The following is a 25330-nucleotide window of genomic DNA, read 5'->3' as shown; positions in this document are numbered from 1 at the left end:
TCACAAACAGAATAATAGATGAATTTAGGGACCAGAGACAAACAGTGGGTAGGGACCTTGTCTTGCATGAGGCAGACCTGGGTTCGATACCCCGGCATCCGATGTAGTCCTCTGAGTACCACCAGGAATGATTCCTGAATGCATAGCCAGGTATATCCCCTCAGTACTGCTGAGTGTGCATCCCACAAAATTAATGAATTTGTAAAATGTATTTAGTAACATCATACTACTAAAAGAAAAATTGCATTCCTATTAATGTTAAATGCAAAGTAAATTCCAAGTGAAGTACCAACTGAAGGGTTAAAATAAGTGCACCTTTAGGAAATTAAATTTTCAAAAATAGAATTCTTCTTAACCTTTAGCAACAATTATAAAATTAATTATCAAATTCTGATGGGCCAGAGAAATGGCTCAAAATGCTGCCTGAGACTCAGTTTAGTTTTCAAACACCACATAGTACTGTAAGGAGTTCAGTGAGATACTACCTAAGATCAGAGCAACCTCAAATACTGCCAGTTTGGTCCTCAAACAAAGTCAAAGCAACCAAGAATGAAGCCTTGAACAGGAGACTGGAGCTGTTCAAAGGACTGTAGCAGTAGCTTAGTTTAGATCCCAGGGACTGCATGATCTCTAAGCACCACCAGGAGCAATACACCAAGCACTGAGTAATCAACAACAGTTTTAATGGTATACTGAAAAAATAGCAAGTAAAGTAGCACCGTCTTCCCGTTGTTCATTGATTTGCTCCAGCAGGCACCAGTAAAGTCTCACAACAAATTGTGAGACTTCTTATTGTTTTTGGCATATCGGATATGTCACAGGTAGCTTGCCAGGCTTTGCTGTGCAGGCGGAATACTCTCGGTAGCTTGCTGGGCTCTCCAAGAGAGGCAGAGGAATCGAACCCGGGTCGTCCATATGCAAGGCAAATGGCCTATCTGCTATGCTATCACTCCAGCCCAGAAAGTAGGCAAAAATATTTATAGAACATAAAGTACTACAAATATTAAGAAAATTATAACATATAATACCAGGTGAAAGAGTAAAAGGTAGGGAAAATCTTTTTAGTCTAGTTATAAGATAATTGATTGAAGCCAAGTTAAAGAGAGATCAAAAGCAACTTGGGAGCTTTTAACTTTACCTAAACTGAGAAGGGCACTTTTGAGGCAAAAGAGTTGAGGAAAAATAAGAAAGAAAATTATTCCTTGCAGTAAGAACACTTGTGTGCAGGCAAGAAAAGTAGGACAAAGTGAATATATCTGATTCTATTTACTGATTTATTTAATTTGTGGATATATGTGATCAGTTTCCAAAATGGATTAGAGATTATCCTGAAAACTATGTCTAAAGATGTAATTTTCCCACAGAATCAATGTAATGCCAGTATTCACTAAATTTCAAATGTAGTTTTTTTTATAATATCTACACTGTTGAGAAAGAAATGCCTTTTATTAAGTACTCAGTGTTCACACTTTTCTTTTCTGATTTCCCTTGCCCTTTTAACAAAGGGCACACATATTCCCTATCTTTAAATCCTCAGAGTTGTTTCAAAACCTCCATGAACTAATAAATAAGTAAAAAGAAACAGGAAGGTGAGCTGAAAGTTCTTTATTATGCAGAAACCACATCCTTGAAGGTGGGCATTATTTCCCCAAATTCAAAATGACAGTGGTCTCTACGGGGGAGGGGGAGGGCAGATTCTTAGTGGTACTTGTGAGCCAGGGCAGTGGCCACACCAGCCACCATCTTCTGGAAGGCAGCCTGCACGGCAGGGGTGAATTCCTTGCCAAAGTGGCGCGCCAGCACACACACCAGCACGTTGCCCAGGAGCTGTGGAGAGAAGCACAGAGACACAGACACATGAGTAACAGAGGAATCCCGATTGTCTTCTGAGAAACTGGACCACACTCATCTCTTTCTGCTAATACTCTAATCCAGTGCATTGAAAAGATAACACCACAAACAGGAAAAAATATCATTGATGTCAATAGAACATGTTTAGATTCTTTTGGTTTAGATTAATAATCATTGTGAACACTGTCTGTCTTTGAACAATTACCTCTGCCATCTCTCCCTACTTCTCAGCCTTCTGACATTCATTTTTCTGTTGAGAACCCACATTATAAAGTTGTAATAGATTTCTCAGATTTGAAGCATTACCATAAAGAACATTATCCTGTGCCTCATTTCTTAGAGCAATGTTTCCAACCCCCAGAGGAAGCACCATATAAGTTTTCCTTCATGCGTAAGTTACAGATAAGAATAGATCATATTAAATCAGATGTCAGTTGAAGTATGAAAGTTGAGGTAGAAATATGAGAGAGAAGGAAAAGATAACACACTGCATGCAGGCTTGAGGGGAAAAAAGAGCAAGGTTGTGAGGAAAGGAAAAAATTAATTCTGGTGAAAATATCATCAAACTATAACGATTTAGAAGACAAAAATGGTATATGGTGATGTAAAGAGAATTTGAGACAGACAAGGAAAGTGAAAGAATGAAAGAGAAAGATGGCACTGTGCAAAGAAAACACGGATCATGCAAACTCACCCTGAAGTTCTCAGGATCCACATGCAGCTTGTCACAGTGCAGCTCACTCAGCTTGGCAAAGGTGCCCTTCAGGTTGTCCAGGTTGCCAATACCATCACCCAGGGACTGCAGCACCTTCTTGCCGTGGGCCTTCACTTTAGCATTGCCCATGATGGCAGAGGCAGAGGACAGGTCACCAAAGCTGTCAAAGAACCTCTGGGTCCAGGGGTACACCACCAGCAGCCTATGGGGGAAAGCCAGACAGAGCCCAGGGCGCGTCAGTGCCTGTTGGGACCTCGGGCCTGGGCTGCTCCCCATACCCGGCTTTCATTCACTCCCCTTCACCTAGCTTACACACCAGATACCCACCTGCCCAGGGCCTCACCACCGACTTCATCCACGTTCACCTTGCCCCACAGGCCGGTGATGATGCCCTTCTCCTCTCCAGTCAGATGCACCATGGTTGCGGTTTGTTTGGTTGCTCGTCAACACAGAAGTGTCAAGAAGCAAGTGTAAGCAGCAGCTGCCTCTGAGCCTCATTTTATGCCCAGCCCTGGCCCTGCCCTCTCTGTTCTGGGAGCAGATTGGTCATAGCTGGGGTGTGGTTTTGGAGGCTCAGGTCTGGATTTGACAGACACACATGCCCTTGGGAGTGTGGCACTGCCTCCCAAGTCTCACTCTTTAGACCCTGAGTCATCTCTTCTCCTCTCTTTAGGTCTTTTCTCAAGTCATCTGCTAAAACACTACCCTTGCCAAGTTTTCTTGTTCAGTTTGTTATCAGCTACTTTTTGGAACGTTTTCTAGAGGTTGCTTTATCTTACTAAACCTTTTTAATTTCCTTATTTTGAAGGTTTGTTGTTCCAAAAATTGGAGATATTCACTGACTGGTTGTAGAATCTATGGGAAGGGGCCTAAGAGAAAGTGCAGGATTGAAGGCATTTATGTTTGCATGTAGTTTAACCTAGTTCACCCTTCCACTCCATACAGTAAGGTCCAACAAGCTTGCCAGCAGCACCAGAGCCCAGAGCCAGGAGGAGCTCTTAGTATCACTGAATGTGTACCACCCCCCACACCACGTCTCTCCACACCTGCAAAACATGTACAGGACTAATCCTCTCTGTTTTCAGATTATCCCAAGACAATTACATGGATATTACTGAGAATATCTGTGCTTCAGTACCAAGAATAGCTTTCTTCTCTTCAGTTGAATAAATTTTGGTAAGAAAAAAAATTATTTATCCACATAGCCTATACATGATTGTTGGAAAGTAGAATAAATATTAAGTACTCTGTGAAATAGCATTCTGTTTGGCTTTGAGTGTCCATGGACTGAATCATTGGGAACTGTCAATGTAGTGAAAAATGCAATTAAGTCTAACAAAAACTCAACTAACATCTCGAGTTGTTAGTAGTAGAGGGAAGCAATGTTTTAATAAGTAAATTTATGGCCTCTCGAATTGTTTCCCATGTAAGAAGTTCTGTTAGCAGCATGAAGCCAGGGAGATAGTATAGGGAAAGGCTCTTGCTTTGACGGGACTGAACCTGGTTCATTTTCAGGCACCATGTTTGATCCCCTGAGCCTACCAAGAGTGATCCATGAGTGCAGAGCCAATTTACTTTGAGTTTTTTATCTGCAAAAAGATTCTACATCTTGACTTTTAGAAAAAAAAGAGTTCTTTCAATTATTATTATTATTATTATTGGGGTGGTGGTGGCTGGTGTAATTATTATTATATTGAATCACCATGAGATTCATAGTTACAAAGATGTTCATGATCAGGTTCCAATCATACAATGTTTCAACATCTATCCCTCCACCAGTGTACATTTCCCAACACAAATTGTTCTCCCTGTTTTTCCTCCCCCACCCCCTACAGCCTGGATCTATGGCAGGCACTTTTCTCTCTGTCTCTCTCTGTCTCTATCTTGCTCTCTCTCTCGCTACCTTGCTTTCTTTCCCTCCCTTTCTCTCTTTCTCTCTCCCTCTCTGTCTCTCTCTATCTTCCTCTCTCTCCATTTGGGCATTATGGTTTGCAATATAGATACTGAGAGTTATCTTATTTGTTCATTTACCTACTTTTAGCATACTGTTCTTATCCAGAGTAATTATGCCCAACTGTCTTTCATGGTTGTCACTTCTCTATCCCACTGCCTTTCCCCCTAGCACTTGAGGCAGGCATCCAACCATAAATCAATCCTCCTGACTCTTGTTTCTACTGTCTTGGGGACATGTTGACTTTTAAATAAATGGAGTTTTTTTTAAATTCTTTAAATGTGAATGAAAACAATGATGAGACTTTCATCACTGTTTTACTTCTACTGTATGAAGTGGTAAGGTGTAACCAGTTTTGTCTTTCAACTTTAATCCCAACTCTCTGTGCATGAAACATCTTTTCTTCCCTTCACCACCCCTCCCCCATCAACACAAATGGGAAAATGTAACATGCATATAAATAAATAAAAATATGCATACCTATTTCCCAAGATAAATAGAAATGAGTTTCTTTTGTTTATTCCAATATGTCAAGTTTTGCCTAATTTTAATTGTTCTGTACCCAGATGGCTGAGTGTGAGTATAATTGAGGATGAACATTACATTTTTTTCAGATTACCATGGCATTTATTCAGAGATGTCTGGCTCTGTTATTTCTTTTATAATTGCATCTAATGAGAACTTTCATATCTATTCTAGTCTCTAGTGTTCAATATTAAATTTCCTTAGTGGAACATTTCAGCAATCTAATCTTTATTTTCCTCAGTCAAGCAAAGTCATCATTTAATTCTCTCTTCCAGATACACACTTTCTTTGTTATCTCAGTTTAACACACTTTCAAGAATTCAGTTCAATTCGTGAGAAAATAAAATAAAAAGTTCCAAGAAAAGTGCAACTTGGTGTGTGTGGTAGGGGGGAGGGTGAGAGGAGGGCAGACATGTACATAAAATCACTTCTATGTAGGCTAACTAACGCATTTTCAATTTTTCAAATTTATTTTGGAGGATGAGGACAAGCCTCCCAAATAGTACTCAAGCTTCTGAAGGTACTTGAAACATTTTGTGGGTCTGATAGGTGGCCAGGTATGGCAAAATGGTGATGGTCAGTACCAGCTGGGGACCATTAGGGTTAGAACTGTTTATTCTCTGGGGTTCTGCACTTCAGGGATTAAACTCAGGTTTTTTTTTGCTCCAGACTGCTGTGTTATCTCCCTGATCCAAACATTTTAAAAGTCTATTTATCTCAAAAAAATTAAAAAGTCATAGCTCAACATAATCATTACTTTACAACCTGCATTCCAACTTGCTACAATTTGAAAAATAGTACCTCATTAATTTCAATATTAACATTTCCTTCACATGCTAGGTTCTTGTTTTAACCTTGTGTTAACTTCACTGAATATCATGAGAGATAATGAGCAGTGTTTTGCTATATAAATATGAAATTATTCTTTAGGGGCAAATGTTTTTATTTCCATCTGATCACCAACATATAAATATGTGTAAAGAATTAACTTCAAAGGCAGGCAAAATCCTCAGGAAACTACATTACATCTCAATAAATGCATAAGGCAAATAACATTTAAATCCCCGGATGTTAAATTGGATGAAACTATTTTAAAGCAAATGAAAATGTAGATACAATATTGTATGATCCTCTTTCGCATTTGTTCCCTGTTCTTTCCTCCACTCCCCTAACCTCCTCTTTTTTCTGTTTTTCAAAAATATATACTATGTTAATTGAAAGAATATCGAACATATACAAATAATTATGATAGGTAGGCAATAATTATTTGTTAAATTTATAAATTAAATAGCAGTCTAATCTTAAGGGACTAATAATTTCACTCCAACTTTTACAGGAACTTCAACAATGAATGAAAATATAAAAAGAAGATATTTCACTTCCACTACCTAATATATGGTTATTAATTTTTCTGGATATCGCCCCACTTAATGTTGTTGGGGCCCCAACAACCCGCAGTATGTTGTTCCTATATTTTTCTTATTAAAAATTTTAGGTACACTTCAAGCTTAGATTCATTTGCCAAATACAGGGTTTAAAAAAAAAACAAGAATAGTTTATTAATTTCTGTTCTTTTTTATGACAGGGTAGTTTGTATCTCCCTTTTCAGATAATAAAGCCCTAAATCACTCTTTTGACTCAGTAAGTTTCTTCTCCATTCTGTGTAATGAATTTAGGATTGTTAATATAAATATTTATTAACTCACCCCCTACAGACTATTCCACTTACTGAATATCCATTGCCTTTGGAAAACATTAAACATAATAGCAATGTCCAGAAATAGAAAATAGACAAGAATATTCATACAGCATAAAGAGTATTATGATGATTAAGAAAATTACAAGATGTAAAAAATGGGTGAAGAAGAAAGGGTGGAAGAAATATACTTGAGTTGATCATAGGAAACTTGATTGTAAGCAACGTGACAAGCAATACAAAGCTATTAACTGTACCTGAACTAGGGAGGAGGTGGTTGGGGGTAAAAGCTATGATGCAAAGGAGAGAGGAAAGTAACTTCTTAGAACAGGAACACTTTATGAAATGTAGTATTGCACAGGTAAAAAGAGGGAAAATGACTGACTATATTTTCTAATTTATTTACTTTGTGGTATGATATTTGAGTAATGCTGTAAAGAGATCACAGCACTAGACTGAAAGTTATGTGTAAAGATGTGTTTGCCCCAGAGTCAATGTAAATCCAGTGTCCTTTAAATTTCAAACCCTATATTGCTGAGGTAGATGTGTCCTCTATTGAGTTGACCCTGTGTTGATGCTTTTCTTTTCTGTTTTTTTTATCTCGCCTTTTAATCAAAAGACACAAGAGTTCCCTATCTTTTGATGCTCAGGATTGTTCCCAGACCCCAAGGAAGTAATAAATAAGTTAACAGAAGCAGGAGGTGAACAGAAAGTTCTTTATTATGCATAAACCACACCTATGAAGGTGGGCATTGTTTTTCCAGGTTCAGAAGACAGGTTCCACAGAAAGATGGGATGCATCTTTCTGGGAAAGAGGCCAAATTCTTAGTGGTACTTGTGAGCCAGGGCAGTGGCCACACCAGCCACCATCTTCTGGAAGGCAGCCTGCACAGCAGGGGTGAATTCCTTGCCAAAGTGGCGCGCCAGCACACACACCAGCACGTTGCCCAGGAGCTGTGGGGAGAAGCACAGAGGCACATACATATGAGTAACAGAGGAATCAAGATTGTCTTGTGAAAAAATGGGTTATACTCGTGTTTGTGGCAATACTCTACTCTAATGTATTGAGAAGTTACTCCATAAAAAAAATGAGTATCATATCCAAATGGTATGTGGCACATATGGCTGAAGTGACAGATTATTTATACCTGGTCTGTCTTTTAACAATTTATTCTGCTTTCTCTTTCCCTCTAATTCTCTTTTTTATCCACCGAATTTGCTTTTTAAAATCGTCTATTGACACTTGAATTCAAAACTGAAGAGATATTGAAGTAATATCCTGTGCACTTTTTCTTAGAATAATCTTTCCAATCCCCATTGGAAGCACTATATGAGTTTCTCTTCATTCATAAGAAGGAGACAAGAACATTACATTAATTCAGATGTCAGTTGAAGTATGAAAGTTGAGATAGAAATATAAGAGAAAAGGAAAAGATAACACACTGCATGCAGGCTTGAGGGGAAAAAAGAGCAAGATTGTGAGGAAAGGAAAAAAATTAATTCTGGTGAAAATATCATCAAACTATAACGATTTAGAAGACAAAAATGGTATATGGTGATGTAAAGGGAATTAGAGAGAGACAAGGAAAGTGAAAGAATGAAAGAGAAAGATGGCACTGTGCAAAGAAAACACGGATTATGCAAACTCACCCTGAAGTTCTCAGGATCCACGTGCAGCTTGTCACAGTGCAGCTCACTCAGCTTGGCAAAGGTGCCCTTCAGGTTGTCCAGGTTGCCAATACCATCACCCAGGGACTGCAGCACCTTCTTGCCATGGGCCTTCACTTTAGCATTGCCCATGATGGCAGAGGCAGAGGACAGGTCACCAAAGCTGTCAAAGAACCTCTGGGTCCAGGGGTACACCACCAGCAGCCTATGGGGGAAAGCCAGACAGAGCCCAGGGCGCGTCAGTGCCTGTTGGGACCTCGGGCCTGGGCTGGCTCCCCATACCCGGCTTTCATTCACTCCCTTTCACCTAGCTTACACACCAGATACCCACCTGCCCAGGGCCTCACCACCGACTTCATCCACGTTCACCTTGCCCCACAGGCCGGTGATGATGCCCTTCTCCTCTCCAGTCAGATGCACCATGGTTGCGGTTTGTTTGGTTGCTCGTCAACACAGAAGTGTCAAGAAGCAAGTGTAAGCAGCAGCTGCCTCTGAGCCTCATTTTATGCCCAGCCCTGGCCCTGCCCTCTCTGTTCTGGGAGTAGATTGGTCCAAGTCGTGGCAGTAATTCATTGGTTTATAAGATATAGATACACCCTCTTCTTGCAGGTTCCTTGAACTCATCCTCAGATTAGCTGTTCTAATTTGTAAATTCAATCTCTTGACCTTATTTTCTCTGAAGATTTTAGAACAAATAGATTATCAGTCTCAGTTATGTGTTGAGTTTAACTCTTCCAATATTTGTGCTTTATCAATAAATTAACTAATGCCTGTAATGTAGACCATTTATCAATTAGATATTAAATGAGTTTTTCTTTTTCTTTGTATAATTTGAAGTGGCTAAAATTGATATACATATAAAATCATTTTGAACTCTTCCTTTTTGTGTTAATATACACCCTAGAAAATCCTTTTTTATCCCTTGTCATGCATGTTACTGAAAAAAATAACCCACTGACAAAATTTAAAATGATAGTTTTTTCTGTACTAATTCTGAAGGGGTTTTTGGTGGGTGGATTGTACAGAAAATTTTTTTCAGAGCTAAGAAAACAGTTAAAATGTTTTTTAAACTATGTAAAACTAATTTCTGAAGAGATAAGAACTTTAATATAGTTTAGCTTATTCAGTCATTTTGACAGTCTGTGATAATGATAGTGTGGCAGTGTCCACAGCTATCTCAAAAAAAGAGAGATAGACAGAGACACCCCCCCACACACACACACATACACACACAGTGAGAGAGAAAGACAGAGAGAGAGAGAGAAAGAGAGAGAGGAGATTGAACTCAAAAGGTAGTTCATTCTTTTCTCAGTTCAAATAAAAACAGTAACATATCCACAAGGAGAGAAGGGTATGTAAGAAAAGGGAAAGGAATAGGAGAGAAAGGAATGGAAGTGAGAAAGGAAAAAAGGGAGGAGGGAGAGAGGAAGAATATAAAGAAGAAAAAAGGGGGAAGGGATTAGGAGAGAGGGAGAGAGGAAAGAATGAAAAAGGAAAGAAGAAGGAAGAGAAACAGAGGAACAGAGCAAGAAAGGAAGAGAATGTAACCTGAGGAAAAGGGGAGTGAAATATGCAAATTGGAAGACAAGGGACTTTTCGAACATCAAAATTTGACAAGGAATAAAATAGGTCAACAAAATGTTCATATTCTGCTCATAAGCATACTAAATAATGTAACTATTGGACAATGTTTGGTGGTATCTTAGAAAGTAAAATATATCTAAAATCTATGACCTAACAACTATGCTTAAAGATACACACAAATTCAAGTTTTTGTGCTTGCACAATATCTGTAGAAATGCATATGATATCAAGATGCATAATGGACCTAATTAACACCATTTTAAATACTTTAATAATTATTACATTAGCAACATTTTAAATAATTAAATTTTAATATTTAATGAAATATGTAATGTCACATAGTAAAAGATAGACATATTACACTGCAATTAACTATTTCACCTGCAGCAGTACAAATTAAATGTGCAACATAAATTTGATTAAAAGTAACCAAAAGAACTGGAGCTACAGGAAAACAGGTAGGGTGCTTGCCTGAATGTGGCCAACCCAGCTATGATTTCTGGCACCATATACAGGCCCCAAACACCACCAGGAGTCAACTCTGAGCACTTCCAGCTGTGGCCTTATCCCCACCCAAATAATAAATAAATCTATTCTTTTATCCCACCCACTTCCCTTATACCATAGGTAAGACCACAATTTTGAACTTGTAGAATCTTAGAGTTACTTCTGCTGCTTTGAAAATTTATTTATTTTACTTCTTAAAGACTTTTCATACAGTCTTGTAAATATAGGTTTCTAAGAGTAGAAATAATTATGTAGATGTTTATAAGGTTACCAAATTACATCCAATACCAAAGCACAAATATTCTTCCACTACATTCAAATTTCTCCCCAAGCTCTTGGAAACCTCAGTTATATCCATAGAATCTAATGGTTGGCTTCTATTGGGCCATTATATGTTACCTTTTTTTTTCAATTTTTTAAAATTTAATCACCCTAAGATACACATTTACAAAGTTGTTCATGATTGGGTTTCAGTCATAGATTGTTCCAATACCCATCCCTTCACTTGGATACATTTCCGGCCACCAACGTCCCCAGATTCCCTCCTGCCACTCCCCACCTGAGTCTCTCTCTATGGCAGGCAACATTTTTTCTGTTGTGTTTTTTTTTTGTGGCACTATTCCTTTGTTTTTATAACACATTCAGTATTAGTCTTTCTCCTTCTGACTTATTTCACTTAACATTTGTTCTTAACTTCATGATTCCCCAAACGTCATCATTTCTTAAGTTATATTCCACATGCTATATTTTGGCATTAGCAAATAGTGCTTCAATAAACTTGTGCATGTGCATGTGCATTTTCAAATTAGTGTCTTTTGTTATTTTCAGTAAATACCTGAGTAGAATTTCTAGTTAATTTGATAGTTCTTTTAGTTTAATAAACATTTATTTCTTTTTCATTTTCTGGAATAAAATCACAAAGCAGAAACAGTGCAAAGCTCACACTTAAGTTCTCAAGGTTCACATGGAGCTTGCCACACTGAAGCTCACATAGATAAGGGAAGTTTCTCTATGAGGTTAACCATATTTTTAACAGTACTGGCAATAGAATTCTGCACATTTCTTGCCATGAACCTTGACTTTATATTTTTTTAATTTTTATTAGTGAAACACCATGAGGTACAGTTGTAGACTTATAAATTTTTGTGCTTGAGTTTCAATTATACAATGATCGAATACCCATCCCTCCACCAGTGCCCATTTTCTACCACCAGTGCCCATTTTCCACCACCACTGATCCCAGTATCTCTCCTACCCCCCCCCCCATTCCCCACATCCCACCCAGCCTCTGTGGCAGGGCATTCCCTTTTGTTCTCTCTCTCCTTTTGGGTGCTGTGATTTGCAAAAGAGTCATTGAGTGGCAATCATGTTCAGTGTGTAGTCTACTTTCAGTATGCATCTCCCATCCTGGGAGGATCCTCCCAACACTCTTAATTTGGTGCTCCCTTCTCTATCTGAGCTGCCTTTTCCCCTAGCATGTGTGACTGGCCTCCAAGCCACGAACTGAACCTCCTGGTAGTTATCTAGGCTATTCTTGGGTGTTAGTCTCCTATTTTGTTGCTTTATGTTCCCCAGATGAATGCGATCTTTCTATATCTGTCCCTCTCTTTCTGACTCATTTCGCTTAGTATTATACTTTCCATGTAGTATCATTTGTATGTAAATTTCATGACTTCATCTTTTCTAACAGCTACATAGTACTCCATTGTGTAGATGTACCAAAGTTTCTTTAACCAGTCATCTGTTCTCCGATACTCAGGTTTTTTCCAGATTCCAACTATTGTAAACAGTGCTGCAATGAAAAAACAAGTGCAAATGTCACTTTGACTATACTTTTTTTGCTTCTCTGCAAGTGGTATTGCTGGGTCAAATGGGAGCTCAATTTCTAATTTTTTAAAAATTGACCATACTATTTTCCAAAACAAAGACACCACAAGAAAAGAAAACTACAGGTCGATATCCCTGATGAACACTGATGCGAAGATTCTCAACAAAATACTAGCAAATAGAATACAAAAACTTATCAAAAAGATCATACGCCATGACCAAGTGGGATTCATCTCAGGAATGCAAGGATGAATGGTTTAACATTCGGAAATCAATCAACATAATCCATCATATCAACAAAAATAAAAACATATGATCATATTAAGAGATGCAGAGAAAGCATTTGACAAGATCCAGCATCCGTTTATGATGAAAACCCTTGCCAAAATGGTTATACAGGGGATTTTTCTCAATATAGTTAAAGCCATCTACCACAAGCCTACAGCAAGCATCATTCTCAATGGTGAAAAACTGAGACACTTCTCTCTAAGATCAGGAACAAGACAAGGATGCCCACTCTCTCCACTGCTGTTCAATATAGTACTGGAAGTACTTGCAATAGTGGTTAGGCAAGAAAAAAATATTAAGAGCATTCAGGTAGGAAAGGCAGAAATCAAGCTCTCACTATTCGCAGATGATATGATACTATACTTAGAGAAGCCTAAAACCTCTACAAAGAAACTCCTAGAAACAAAAGACTTGTATAGTTAAGTTTCAGGCTATAAAATCAATACTCAAAAGTCCATGGCTTTCCTATACGCAAATAGCAAGAGAGAAGAAAGTGACATGAAAATAACAATCCCATTCACAATTGTGTCCCAGAAAATCAAGAACCTTGATTTTAGAATTCCCAAAAATCACAGTGATGTAGGACAAGTTACTAAAACTATAAAAACTCTTTGATCAAGGGAGCCTATTTCATAATCATAGTCCCAACAAAAAAGGAAAGTCAAGATATATAAGATGCCTCCTGATCAGTCCTTTCAGAAATTCTATATTTCTTCCCCCATCAATCTAGTGTTTATTATCCCATGATTTCTAGTCTGGCCACTTCCACATTCACCCTACCCAAGACTAGAAGGAGTAGCTTTCTTAACAGTAAAACCATAGTGGTGTCTGGAAGCTTCCTGAGCACTGCTGAACTTGGAAGAGATCCTGAGCACCACTGGGTGTGGCCGAAAAGTCACATTCAAGTGGTTGTTGTTGTCACTACCAAGGGTTTTATTCAGACAAAAAAGGTTTATCAAGGTATACATTTCTGTCTCTAATACTGTTGTGTGGCTCTCTTGAGGTAATTCTACTGTGCAATTCACACTGCAAAATGTCCACCCGCTTATTGCTAAACAATAATGCCTGTACATGAGGCATGACTAGAGTAAAGAAATGCAATGAAGAGCAATAATTAGAAATAAATTTGTTGGATATTAAATGAAGCATTAACAATCATATGAGATATGCTTCTGATATTCAACTGTAGTGTAGAAGAATCCACAGATCTCCTTAGTTTTCAAGGTTTAAATGGAGTTCACACTTTCCTAGATCTTGCAGATAGGAATAAATACCCCAGTTCAGTATCAATTTGAAAAAATAACCTAGAATTTGATAATGTAGTGAATTCAATATTGCATCCTTTTATATTGAGTTTCATAAACCAGTGTTTCTGACTAGTACCATGCACCTACTCACTTATGTCAGAAAACACATTTGACCTGGTGAAAAAATGCATTTTTGTGTCAAAAAAGAGTGTGTTAGAATCTTTTTTTGGCAATGATTTAATGTAGGGAGTTATGTATGCTCTGTGTTGCTTCTCCCTCTGTTTCTGTGTTAAAGTTTTACTTATATCTAATCTGTAATCCCCAATCCTCACATACTACTGCTATACACTTCTATAGCCATGATCTAACATACTTTGGGAGTTTATTACTCAAAAAGGCATACATAGGTGTATTCCAAGCATATTACCTATAGGATAAATAATGATTCATTTTATTTTTTAAAAGCCTATTGTATATAACTTTAAAGTCCAGGAAGCAAGTTTACTTCTCCTTAAAATCAATCTTACACATACACACACACACACTCACACACACATATGCACACACACACACCCCAAGTGTAATATTTCATGCATTTTCAGAAGTCTCTAAGTCTTAGAAGGTTCAGCATTATATATTAGTGCTTTCTCTGCTATTAAAAATGAAATTCTTTATTTTTGATTGGTGAGTGACTTTTATTTATTCAACTTCAAATAAATTACTTATATATAAGAAGTGGGTAAAATATACTAATCTGGGGGGGAAATAATTTACCCTGAAAAACTCAGTTATCTGAGAGCATTCAGTCCACACCTCTGCTGATTTGAATACTGTGGCACAGTGATAGAAATGAAGAAGTGTTAATCTCAAAAGGACTTTCTTAAAGATAAAAGGCAAATTGCATATTGGTATAGAGAGGACCTCACCACAGCTGTGATTACTCCTTCCTGTCACTTGTAGCCTACTTTGAGGAACTGGCTCAGGGATGACTCACCATGACCAAAATGTTCATCTCTAAGGGAGCAAATGCACTCAGTGAGCCCTCAGAATCAGAGAGATTACAGTTCTGAATGTTGGTGAATAACTTCCATAGTTCCAGAAAACCTTGGTTTTATTAGTTGTCTGTAACCTTATACTGAGTCCTATATGTAATTTTTACAGAAAAGAATTTGTGCAAAAAGAGAAAAAGGTTTGCTGGATCAGCATATCCAATCCCACCAATGTCAGTGTTCCTATATTTAACATGAGTCCCTCCTTTCTCTACATTATGTCAAGAAATAGTCATACCAAACTCCATATTTTTACTAGCTCATATCTCATCGGTCTTTTTATGATCTTTCCATTAAGTCTATCTTCAAAGGCCCCATACTCCCAAAAGTTCTTGCTTTCTTTGGAAGAGACAAAAAAGATAGTGTAGAGAAGCTTATTTGCACATAGAGATGTGAAACTACACTCCAAAAACCTTATAGTAAATAAAAAAATAGATTTATAACATTTGATTTTAAATAGGCACAAAAACACAGAAAGAGACAAATAAATTCTTTTTGAACAAAATTTATTTTATTTTAATCATAGAGGAGTTAGGTCTGAAGGCCTGGCACAATCCCCAGAACATCAGAAATGGATCTTGGGACATAGGCTTCTCCAGTGGGGGCACGTCATTGGAAAGGCAATTCAGTGGTACTTATGGGCCAAAGCAGTAGCTACAGCACTTGTCAGCTTTTGCCAGGATGCCTGCATATTTGGGGTAAATTCCTTGCCAAAGTGGGTTGCCAAGACAATCAATATCATGTTTCCAAGAAGCTGTAGAGAAAATAAGGATAAATAAAATAGAACATAGTGAAAACTTGACTAAATAAATGTAATACCCATTTCCTTACTGATAAGACTTTATTTAACTCCTAGGGCCATTTTCCCATATGCCTTGACATTTGAGTCAATATTACTTCCGACCCCTATCTAAGGTTCTGTTTTATCTTGCTCTCCTTTTCAGAGTCAGTTCATGACCCAAGAATATTGCTATGTAAAGCCTTCTATTTTAAAATATATAACTATCATATTGTTTGAGAAATATTATAGTCATAATATTGTTAGAGAACTAAAAGGGATGAAAGAAGTCCCCAGTCACTATATGCATACATTTTCTTGAACACTCACATGAAAAAGAATTCTGTGATATATAGAATGATCCGGAAAATATATACATATAATAGTATTGTCATTCCATTGTTTGGGGAGATGGTCTTTTTAAAAAACATCCTTACTTTGTCCTCATTGGGCTAGTAACAGAAAATCATGCAGGAAGTTGTCAATTTTTATAGAAATATTTAGTTAACAAAAGCAAGATGCTTTCCCTGTCAGAACTTCCTTCATCCCAAACACTGACAAGGGAATTTTATCCAGTACTTTTTACAAGACATGGATTTCAGAAAAACCAAATGCACAGAACATCCAATAGCTCTAATTCTTGTCTTATCTGTGTCATTTATAGCAATCTCCCTCAGATTCCATCACTCAAACTCAAACCACATGTGTAATCACAGTTTCAAAGTAGTCCTGGCTCAGATATTCAGACTAAAAGAGCAAAGTTCAATAATAGGCTGCACTTACCACAAAGTTTGCAGGGTCCACGTGCAGCTTGTCACAGTGCAGCTCGCTCAGTTCAGCAAAGGCACCCTTGAGGTCATCCATGTGCTTCACAGCTTCTCCAAAAGAGGTCATCACTTTCTTGCCATGGGCCTTAACCTTGGGGTTACCCATTATGGCAGAGACAGAGGACAAGTTGCCAAAATTATCAAAGAATCTCTGTGTCCAGGGGTAGACAATCAGGAGTCTATAGGAAAGTAAAAGACACAGATCAAATGAGAAGTCCAAACATGTAAGAAACCTGACCAGCATCAGGAATCTTTCTATATGAAGTTGCCTTTGTTAGATTTTAATGCTTACCTCCCTAGGATCTCTGCTCCGGCCACTTCCACATCCACCTTGTTCCACAGGCTAGCAACAGCAGCCTTCTCCTCAGCAGTAAATTGCACCATGGTGTCTAGGAGCTTCTTGTGATTACTAATGTGTCTGCAGCAGGTCTGTGCTGCTGCCTTCTCTGTGTGGCCTTTTATTCCTCCTCTCTCGACCCCAGCCCCTTGTTTCTCCCAATGACTATTGGTCAAGGGTGGGAAGTCACCACCAGGGGAGGGGTTTGGATAAGGGAGGGTCAGCAAGATGGACATTGTGTCTCTGATAATGCTGGGTGGCCCCTTGAAAGGACTCTGCTATTCCTGTCCAATTTGATACTTCACTTCTTTACTCTTCTTGGGGAGCCCACCCTTCCCCCTCCACCTAAGAATGCAATTCGTATCTCAGATTTCCCACCACTATTATCTATCACTGCTTTCAAGGATAATCATGAGGCATGGGTTAGAGCTCTGAAGGATAAGAACTGAAATGTCTAAGGAACTGGGCGAAGTTGTGAGAATGTTTCATTTTTGTTCAGTCTATGTATGGAAGAAATTATTGTTCTTTTTTCCCATTTTTGTTACTATCACATCAGGCACACATGTGGAATATTTTATAGTAATTACAAACACTTCTAGCTAACATCAAAGGAAGGACAGAAAGAGAAACAATTAAGCAAGTTAAGGTAGGATTAAGAGGTACTCCCTCTAATAGCACAGTTGTGAAAAAGTCTCTGTCAATCATTGGAAAAATGTTATAAGAGCTTCAAAGTGCCTTCCAGCTTGTGACAGAAGATGTAGGTGTTAGGGATTGGGGGAAATGAGTACTCATGTTTAACATCAAGAGCTTTAGAAGACTCCATATTATGAGAAGTTTGATTAAGGGAGTTATCTCTACCATAGGTTGGATCTGTAGGCTTTGTTCCATTTTACTTTATGTCCTTTTAACCGTGTAGAGGCATTTGCAGTATGCCACAAATTACCGTATAGAAGGAATGCACCCTGTGACTTAATTAACTTTGGTCCCATGAATTTCAGCAAACATTTATAGAACTATATATCATATTTTCAGTGAGAAGGGGAATTTTTTTCCATCTCAGAGTTTATTATTCCTGCATTAAGAGATACAGAAAGTTTCTTAGTTTTTTTAAAAAGAGATCCCTATAAAAAATAATGTTAATAAATATCAATACTCCGACATAAAAAATAATGTTTAAGAATCTGTATCCATTTACAGAGTTAGTAAAAATAGCTCAAGTATTAGTTCAAATATTAAAGTTTAATTTCTGCTTTCAGAGAAGAAATCCTTTCTTTATGGATGGAGAGTAACTGAGATGTAACTGAGTTGTGACTTTTAACTGAGAGTTTGCTATCAGCTTTTAGAGATAAGGGAAGACTTACTTTTACTTTAAAAGAAGGATAAGATTTCTGGTCAAAGAGGGACTTTCTTAAAAATAAAAGATCATTGAAGTCATAGAAATGAAAAGCAATCTTAAGCACAATAAGAAAACTCAGTGAAAACTTAGCAAATTGATACTAAAACCCTTTTAAAAAAAGCTTTTACTTGCCTCTATCGCAGAACAAAATATTAACTATTACAGTATACCTCTAAATTGAAATTATTTTACCACCCAGCTTGTAATGTTTCCTGAAATTATAATGCCCAGAGTAAAATTTTTTAAATCTTATGACTATATAAAATTTCTATCTTTTCATCGCTATAGATGGCTAAAACTTCTGGGCAATGAGATTTGTTAATCTGTCAGTCACTATTTTCCATTTATAGCTATAATGTTGGGCTGGAGCCATAGCACAGCAGGTAGGACTTTTGCCTTGCACGTGGCCAACCTGGGTTTAATTCCTCCGTCCCTCTTGGAGAGCCCAGCAAACTACTGAGAGTTTCCTGCCCACAAGGCAAAGCCTGGCAAGCTCCCCTAATGTATTTGATATGCCAAAATCAGTAACAGCAAGTTTCACAATGGGAGATGTTACTGGTACCCACTCTAGCAAAATCAAAGAACAACAGGAAGACAGTGCTACAGTTCTATAGCCATAATATTGTCTCTCACAATCTAAGTCTACATAAAATATATTTTGATTAGTATAGAAGTTTAGGACATAGAGTCTATGGAAATCCAGTTTAGATTTTCACAAAGGGGTAGGGGGGTTCAGGGTCAAAGGTAGCTCAAAGTAGTGGAGAGTAAGCCTTGCATTTTCAGCTTTGGAGTTTTATTCCTGGCACCTCATGTTCACTGACCACTGCCAGGTACAGCCAGGGAGGTCATTAGACATGGCTTGGTGACCCCTGAACAACACAGGTGGCTCTGGTGACCTCCAAAGTAGTTTGCACTCCAGCAACATCATCACATTATCACCCTTAAACCATCTGGCTTGACTGGTGGAATATCTCCACAAGTGGCCCCCCGTCACCAGAGCATTGCTGAGGAGACCCATCAAAAGAAACAGAGTAGAACTAGAGCTAGAAATGTAGCTAAAAGGCAGAGCATTTTATTCGCATATGTGAAGTACTTCAAGGACCAGAAAAATAAATAAATGAATGAACAAACACAGAAATAAGTTTATTCATTTAGTGAGGCAAATGTATATTGATCTTTGACCACATTTGATTCATTTGATTATACAGAATAGTTTATAGAGCCTGACCATAAAGACAAGAAGATTTTTTTTTTAAGATTTGGGTCACACCCAACAATGTTCAGATGTTACTCTTGGCTTTGAACTTAGGAATTATTCCTGGTAGTACTCAGGGAAACTTATGGGGTGCTGGGGATCAAATTCTGATGGGGTGTATGCAAGGCAAATAACTTATCTGCCATACTGTCTCTCCAGCCTCAAAGGGCTTTTTCTTAAGTCTCTGAAAACCTTTACATTATTTAAATTTGATTATTCCTCCAAATTGGATGCCTTTTACCTCTCCTGTTTGCATATACACCCCCTACTTTTTTTGAACCCTAGTTAAATAATTATCTATAAGTCCTATTTTCCTCATATATGTAACTATATATTGCAGGGTCTCATATATTGCAATAGTCTCATATATTAGTATCTATTATAATTGTTCTAAGAACTAGGGATTTAAGATAACTGAGACAAATTTTGTATTTTTTGTATTTCATTGATTTATATATTATTTAAGTTTTATAATATTATTTTTAAAAATTTAATTTGTATATGGTATACACAGAAGTAAATAATATGCAGTTATTAAAATATTATAAAATATTGTTATTTGTTGTGAAAATTCCTATCTGAACTTAAGGAAATAACAATATGATTGCATCTAGAAGCATCTTAAGGAGATAATATTTGAACTTTGGCAAGAATGAAAAGAATCCTGCAATACCAAGATATTGAGAAAGAAATTATGAAAATTGGGCCAGAGAGACAAGTACAGTAGATAGGTATGCTTGCCTTGCATGCAGCCAACTCAGCCTTGCTCCCTGGCACCACTTATGGTTCCACAAGCACCACCAAATGTAATCCCAGTGTCCAGAGCCAGGAGAACCTTCTCATTCTTCCCTCCAATTAGCTTTTGACTGATTAGCCTCAGTACCACATGCTCAGTCCTGAGCACTGCCAAGTGTGACCAAAAATAAATAAATAGTGACATAAAACGGAAAATAATAAATCATGTTTAAAAAATTATGAATTTTTGCCTAGCAAATCCCAAACCTTGAGAAAGGTAAAGTCAAATTGTAGTGTGCAGTTGATTTGTAATTAGAAAAAATTGAGCATTGAAGGAAATATTGACTAGAAGAAATATAGCTCAATAACTTAGACCTTAACTTTAAAGGTGAGAAATGAGAATATAATATTTAAATATGGTAATGGTATAGTTTTAGACTATGCCCTCAGTTATCTTAAATCCCATTACTCTTAGATTAATACTCCTGTAATATCCTGGTCTGTCTGTCCACTGTCCTCCTGTTGTCATCGATTTGCTGAGAGGGCACCAGTGACGTCTCCATTGTGAAACTTGCTGTTACAGTTTTTGGCATATCAAATATGTCACGGGGAACTTGCCAGGATTTGCCATGCAGGTGGGATACCCTCAGTAGCTTGCTGGGCTCTCCAAGAGAGGTGGAGAAATCGAACCCAGGAAGATTGCATGCAAGGCAAACACCCTACCCGCTGTGCTATCACTCCAGCCCCAATATCCTGGTAATGGCCATTATTTAGTTTAGGTGGCTTCACTGCCTATTAAAATAATTAGTCATCCTTTCTTTTTTAAATTAAATTATAATTTGTTTGAAAGTAATAATAACAAGAAAAATTAGAAATACAAATGAGCACTATACATAATTTATATACATTATTATATGTAACCATGAGTTTTCAATTAGAGAATGCAAGTTAGAAGAACATGCCATTATATTCATAAGTCAGTGATAATTATAAAATCCAATAATAACAAACACTGGTAAAGATTCAGAGCGATAGTAACAAAGTTTCTGTGGATATGTAAATTGATAGCATTTTGTAGTATTAAATTCTGGGATTATCTATTAATATTTGATTAATTAAAAATCATTTATTAAGGCATCATGACTTAAAAAGTTAAACATAGCTGAAATTTAAACATGCAATGATCCTCACTATCCCATCATCAGAGTCAGCTTTCCCTACCAACTTTCCCATATTCCATTGCCACCTTGGACCCCCTCTTCATTCCCCACCTGTCAACTTTATAGGCATATTACAAAGTTTCAGTGGTTAAATTTGGTTGTTGTGATTAGGATCTGTGGCTTTCATTATCATTGACTCTGCAATTTGGATATGTAGCTATACACTCCTCTGTACCATGAATGTCCTGGAGGCCTTTGACACCTGACCCCATAACTTCCTATCTTCTTCCCCTTACTCCTCCTCCCCACCTGCATTTCTTTTCTTCTTTGTCCTTCTCCTCTATATATTCTGTGGTGAAGTTTGACCTAAGCATAGTCTTCTTTTTGCTAAAAGGCTGAGCCCAAAAAATGAAGAGTTATTATGGTACTACATACAGTCCCTAGAGCATTGGCAAAAGTGATCACTTAACAAAGATCCAGGAGTAAAGCCTAAGTACTGGTGAGTATGCCTCCTTCCCCTACACACACACACACACACACACACACACACACACACACACACACACACACTTCTTAGTTCTTTAAATCTCCATGTCTGTGTGCATGTATGCCATTTGTTAAGTTTAAATTTCCAAACTCTCTTGAACTGGTATAATCTGCTCTAAATTTAATTCCCTGAAGGATAATGAGTGTATCATATGACCACCCCCCTTCCTGATCTATGCTTTTATGTCCTTGGCATTTACAGTCAAAACAAGAGAGGAGCAAGAAAGAGTTTGGTTTAGGTTATGATCTCTTGTTATTACATTTTCTTGGTTATTTTCCCCACAAAAGTTCATTCATTCTATATCCGAAATATAACTAAATTAAGGCACTTACAATCTGATGACAATGCCCAAAAGTGATTTCCTTTGTCAGTCTTGCCTTTCCAGTGATCCTGTGGAATCCACTAGGAGAAAAAGGCTATTGATCCTTCATGGAGACTTTTCTGTCAATCCTCAACTCATCTATATCCAATTCAATCTCACAAGAGATTCACAAGCCTAGTTTATTTAAAATGTATGTTAGAGTAATTAAAATAGTAATACTACCCTTGGTCTCGGATCCCTACAAAACTTCTTTTTAAATGGATTTTGTCATGCACCATAAATTCTTTTTCAGGCAGTTTTTATCCCAGTCTCCCCATAAGTCCTCACTTGCTAATTATCTTTTACCCACCCCCATTAGACTTCTTCCTTGCCTTTGCACTATCAGACCCCCCAGAAATCTTTCAAAATGCCTATCTTTCTTTATGAATCCCCATATGCTTGTCAAAGTCACTTCTGCTTCTTTCTTTGTATGATACCCATTTTAGCCATAAACCATTTCTCCCCATAAGTCACAAGTTTAAAAAACAGACAAGAAAAAAATAGTGATTTCTGATTAATGAGTAGAATGCACTTTATTAAACAGACATTATGCTCTAGAGACCAAATCCCAAGCCCCACACAAAGTTGTCACTGGGAACACAAAAGGGCACTTGGGAACAGCAAAGTGGACTCAGTGGTACTTGTGAGCCAGAGCAGTGGCAACGCCAGACACCAGCTTCTGCCAAGCAGCCTGCACCTCAGGGGTGAACTCCTTGCCAAAATGAGAAGCCAGAACAATCACGATCACGTTGCCCAGGAGCTGTTATTTAAAAGAAAAAGCAATCAATAAGAATATTAGAAGTATTCAAATTCAATTGCAGAAAAAAATAATGACTTGATACCTATATTTCTAACTAGTTGCAACTTACATTATTTAAAGGATTGTTATCCAATAATTCAAATAAAAATTCTTAAATTTTGTTAAATTTAATGACAACTCCATTCAATATTCTGCCTACATGTAGCTCAGTCTTCTCTTCCATGTCACCATTTTTATTTACTTTCTGTCTACTCTTAATTGAATGATCTTTTGTAATCATATATTCATGGCTGTATACTGTCTCGGCATGAATTTAGTTAAACTCTCCAACCAATACAAGAATATACCTCAACTTTATCACAGTACTGACAAGTCATTGAATATATTTTACAAAATAAAATGAACATATATTTACAAAATAGCAAAATATTTTTCTTTGAGACAATCAAATATTTCTCCAAAGCTTCTTTTTAATTTTAAACTATTTTAACCACCTATATCGTTTATTCCTGCCATAAATCATGTCTACATCTATCAAAATCCAAATTCTATTATTTTTCAAACACAACTACTTTTGTTTGATACTATTCTCTGGTATTATCACATTCAGTTCTAACAGAAGTCCTTGAAAAGTTTTAAGCAAATTCAGGCTTCTACTAGCATTTTCCTGTCACGAGTCCCTGAATTACATGGCTTTGGTTATGTTCATGTAACTCTGCCCTATAAGTATGATCCATATTCCTTAGATATTTATTGTCTTTCTAATTAAAGTATCAACTTCCATTTATATTTAAAAAAAGCACATGAATGCTTTGTTGAACTCACCCTGAAATTCTCAGGATCCACATGCAGTTTGTCACAGTGGAGCTCACTCAACTTAGCAAAGGTAGCCTTGAGGTTGTCCATGTTCTTAACAGCTTCTCCAAAGGAGGTCAGCACCTTCTTGCCATGGGCTTTGACCTTGGGGTTGCCCATAATGGCAGAGGGAGAGGACAGGTTGCCAAAACTGTCGAAGAACCTCTGGGTCCAGGGGTAGACAACCAGGAGCCTATAAAACAAAATCATAGCAAGATGTAAAATTGAGATAATTCTCAAAAATCCTGGAGAGTTTGATCTCCGTTTTCCAGACTCATCTTGCCATCCACTCCCATTCTTCAACATTTCAGATCTTACCTCCCAAGGGCTTCACTGCCAGCCTCTTCCACATTCACTTTGCCCCACAGGCTAGTGATAACATTCTTCTCCTCGGCAGTGAAATGCACCATGGTGTCAGGTCTGTGAACTTAGGCGTTCTCAGAGAAGTGGCAGAAGCCGAATGTGCTACTGCTGGAAGATGTGACCTTTTTATTCTGTACCATTGCCCTTCTGGCCCCTCGTTCCACTTAATCCTTTGAAGCCATTGGTCAAGGCAGAGCTGTGTCCTTCAAGGGTGGAGTCAGTCCAGCAAAGGGTCAGCTGTAAGGAAAGGACATTGAGTTCGCGATAATGTGGGTTGGGTCCTGTCAAACTTTTCCTTTCTCCCCCTCACATTACTTTCCATTCATTTTTCACTTTTTATCTTCTCTCCCATTGTAATCTCATTCACCTTTCCTATTTTCCTTCTCCAGGAAAACTCCATTGAGAAGAGGTATCCTCAAGATAGGAAAAGTTCCATTAAAAACTAATATTTAGGCTACTGTTGGTAACAAGGATAAGAAGAGAGTCATGGAAAAAGAAAGACAATCTTTGACATAGCATCTCAGCAGTTTTTGTTCTCTTGTGAAATGAATTAATTGCTAGACTTTAGTTTTCCAAGAATAAACACAAGACTGGAGTATCAAGGAATCCAACACAGGACTATGACCTCAGTCTGAAAGTACTTTAATGACGATGATTTTACAGAGAGGGCAGACCGAAAAAACTTCATCCTGTGCTTCCTGGGAACAGACTCTCTATTTATTTCTCTGTGACTGCAAGGAGAATTGACTGCTGTAGCAAGATTGCCCTGGGCTCTCATATTTAGAATATATATATATGTATATGTGTATATATATATGTATATATATATATATATATCTTTAACAAGTCAGGCAGCTAAGGAGCATGGGATTACCTAAAATTAGACTTATGGTCAAAATGAGAAATAAATCAGTTGGTCCACTGAGGAGGAACTGTGTGCATATATGTGTGTTTAATGCATGCTGTAGCCATACACTGAAACTTCAAATTGCTCTGATGTGTTGTCTCCCTTTCCTTGTTGGGCTGCTAAAGTACCCATCATAAAATA

The 25330-nt window shown here is 37.6% G+C and overlaps 4 protein-coding genes across 4 annotated transcripts; all 4 read right to left on the bottom strand.

Moving 5' to 3' along the window:
- Positions 1-1590: 1590 nt before the first annotated feature.
- Positions 1591-3050, bottom strand: LOC130025145 (hemoglobin subunit beta). Its single transcript, XM_056116090.1, has 3 exons — positions 2894-3050; positions 2546-2768; positions 1591-1827 (listed from the first exon to the last, which is right to left on the bottom strand). The coding sequence occupies exons 1-3, from the start codon at positions 2983-2985 to the stop codon at positions 1699-1701; spliced, it is 444 nt and encodes a 147-aa protein (XP_055972065.1). The 5' UTR covers positions 2986-3050; the 3' UTR covers positions 1591-1698.
- Positions 3051-7440: 4390 nt separating this feature from the next.
- LOC130025134 (hemoglobin subunit beta) lies at positions 7441-8894 on the bottom strand. The gene is made up of 3 exons (XM_056116065.1): positions 8738-8894; positions 8389-8611; positions 7441-7692 (listed from the first exon to the last, which is right to left on the bottom strand). The coding sequence occupies exons 1-3, from the start codon at positions 8827-8829 to the stop codon at positions 7564-7566; spliced, it is 444 nt and encodes a 147-aa protein (XP_055972040.1). The 5' UTR covers positions 8830-8894; the 3' UTR covers positions 7441-7563.
- Positions 8895-15533: 6639 nt separating this feature from the next.
- Positions 15534-16897, bottom strand: LOC130025167 (hemoglobin subunit epsilon-like). Its single transcript, XM_056116114.1, has 3 exons — positions 16806-16897; positions 16470-16692; positions 15534-15662 (listed from the first exon to the last, which is right to left on the bottom strand). The coding sequence occupies exons 1-3, from the start codon at positions 16895-16897 to the stop codon at positions 15534-15536; spliced, it is 444 nt and encodes a 147-aa protein (XP_055972089.1).
- A 5899-nt stretch (positions 16898-22796) lies between these two features.
- On the bottom strand, positions 22797-24374 carry HBE1 (hemoglobin subunit epsilon 1). The gene is made up of 3 exons (XM_056116109.1): positions 24238-24374; positions 23890-24112; positions 22797-23064 (listed from the first exon to the last, which is right to left on the bottom strand). Exons 1-3 carry the CDS (start codon positions 24327-24329, stop codon positions 22936-22938), a joined length of 444 nt encoding a protein of 147 aa, XP_055972084.1. The 5' UTR covers positions 24330-24374; the 3' UTR covers positions 22797-22935.
- Positions 24375-25330: the final 956 nt, after the last annotated feature.

The sequence above is a fragment of the Sorex fumeus genome, unplaced genomic scaffold (genome assembly GCF_029834395.1).
Source record: "Sorex fumeus unplaced genomic scaffold, SorFum_2.1 ptg000030l, whole genome shotgun sequence".
Taxonomy (NCBI): domain Eukaryota; kingdom Metazoa; phylum Chordata; class Mammalia; order Eulipotyphla; family Soricidae; genus Sorex; species Sorex fumeus.
Note: the sequence above shows the minus strand (reverse complement) of the source record. Positions and strands in the feature narration are given on the sequence as shown.

What these genes read in the sequence shown, in the direction of transcription:
- LOC130025145 (XM_056116090.1), bottom strand. Translation starts at nt 2,985, where the DNA reads ATGGTGCATCTGACTGGAGAGGAGAAGGGCATCATCACCGGCCTGTGG. An exon ending in GGTGGTGAGGCCCTGGGCAG is followed by an intron (nt 2,769 to 2,893) that starts GTGGGTATCTGG and finishes TTTCCCCCATAG; the next exon opens with GCTGCTGGTGGTGTACCCCT. An exon ending in TGGATCCTGAGAACTTCAGG is followed by an intron (nt 1,828 to 2,545) that starts GTGAGTTTGCAT and finishes TTCTCTCCACAG; the next exon opens with CTCCTGGGCAACGTGCTGGT.
- LOC130025134 (XM_056116065.1), bottom strand. Translation starts at nt 8,829, where the DNA reads ATGGTGCATCTGACTGGAGAGGAGAAGGGCATCATCACCGGCCTGTGG. An exon ending in GGTGGTGAGGCCCTGGGCAG is followed by an intron (nt 8,612 to 8,737) that starts GTGGGTATCTGG and finishes TTTCCCCCATAG; the next exon opens with GCTGCTGGTGGTGTACCCCT. An exon ending in TGGATCCTGAGAACTTCAGG is followed by an intron (nt 7,693 to 8,388) that starts GTGAGTTTGCAT and finishes TTCTCCCCACAG; the next exon opens with CTCCTGGGCAACGTGCTGGT.
- LOC130025167 (XM_056116114.1), bottom strand. Translation starts at nt 16,897, where the DNA reads ATGGTGCAATTTACTGCTGAGGAGAAGGCTGCTGTTGCTAGCCTGTGG. An exon ending in GGAGCAGAGATCCTAGGGAG is followed by an intron (nt 16,693 to 16,805) that starts GTAAGCATTAAA and finishes ACTTTCCTATAG; the next exon opens with ACTCCTGATTGTCTACCCCT. An exon ending in TGGACCCTGCAAACTTTGTG is followed by an intron (nt 15,663 to 16,469) that starts GTAAGTGCAGCC and finishes TTTTCTCTACAG; the next exon opens with CTTCTTGGAAACATGATATT.
- HBE1 (XM_056116109.1), bottom strand. Translation starts at nt 24,329, where the DNA reads ATGGTGCATTTCACTGCCGAGGAGAAGAATGTTATCACTAGCCTGTGG. An exon ending in GGCAGTGAAGCCCTTGGGAG is followed by an intron (nt 24,113 to 24,237) that starts GTAAGATCTGAA and finishes TTTGTTTTATAG; the next exon opens with GCTCCTGGTTGTCTACCCCT. An exon ending in TGGATCCTGAGAATTTCAGG is followed by an intron (nt 23,065 to 23,889) that starts GTGAGTTCAACA and finishes TTTAAATAACAG; the next exon opens with CTCCTGGGCAACGTGATCGT.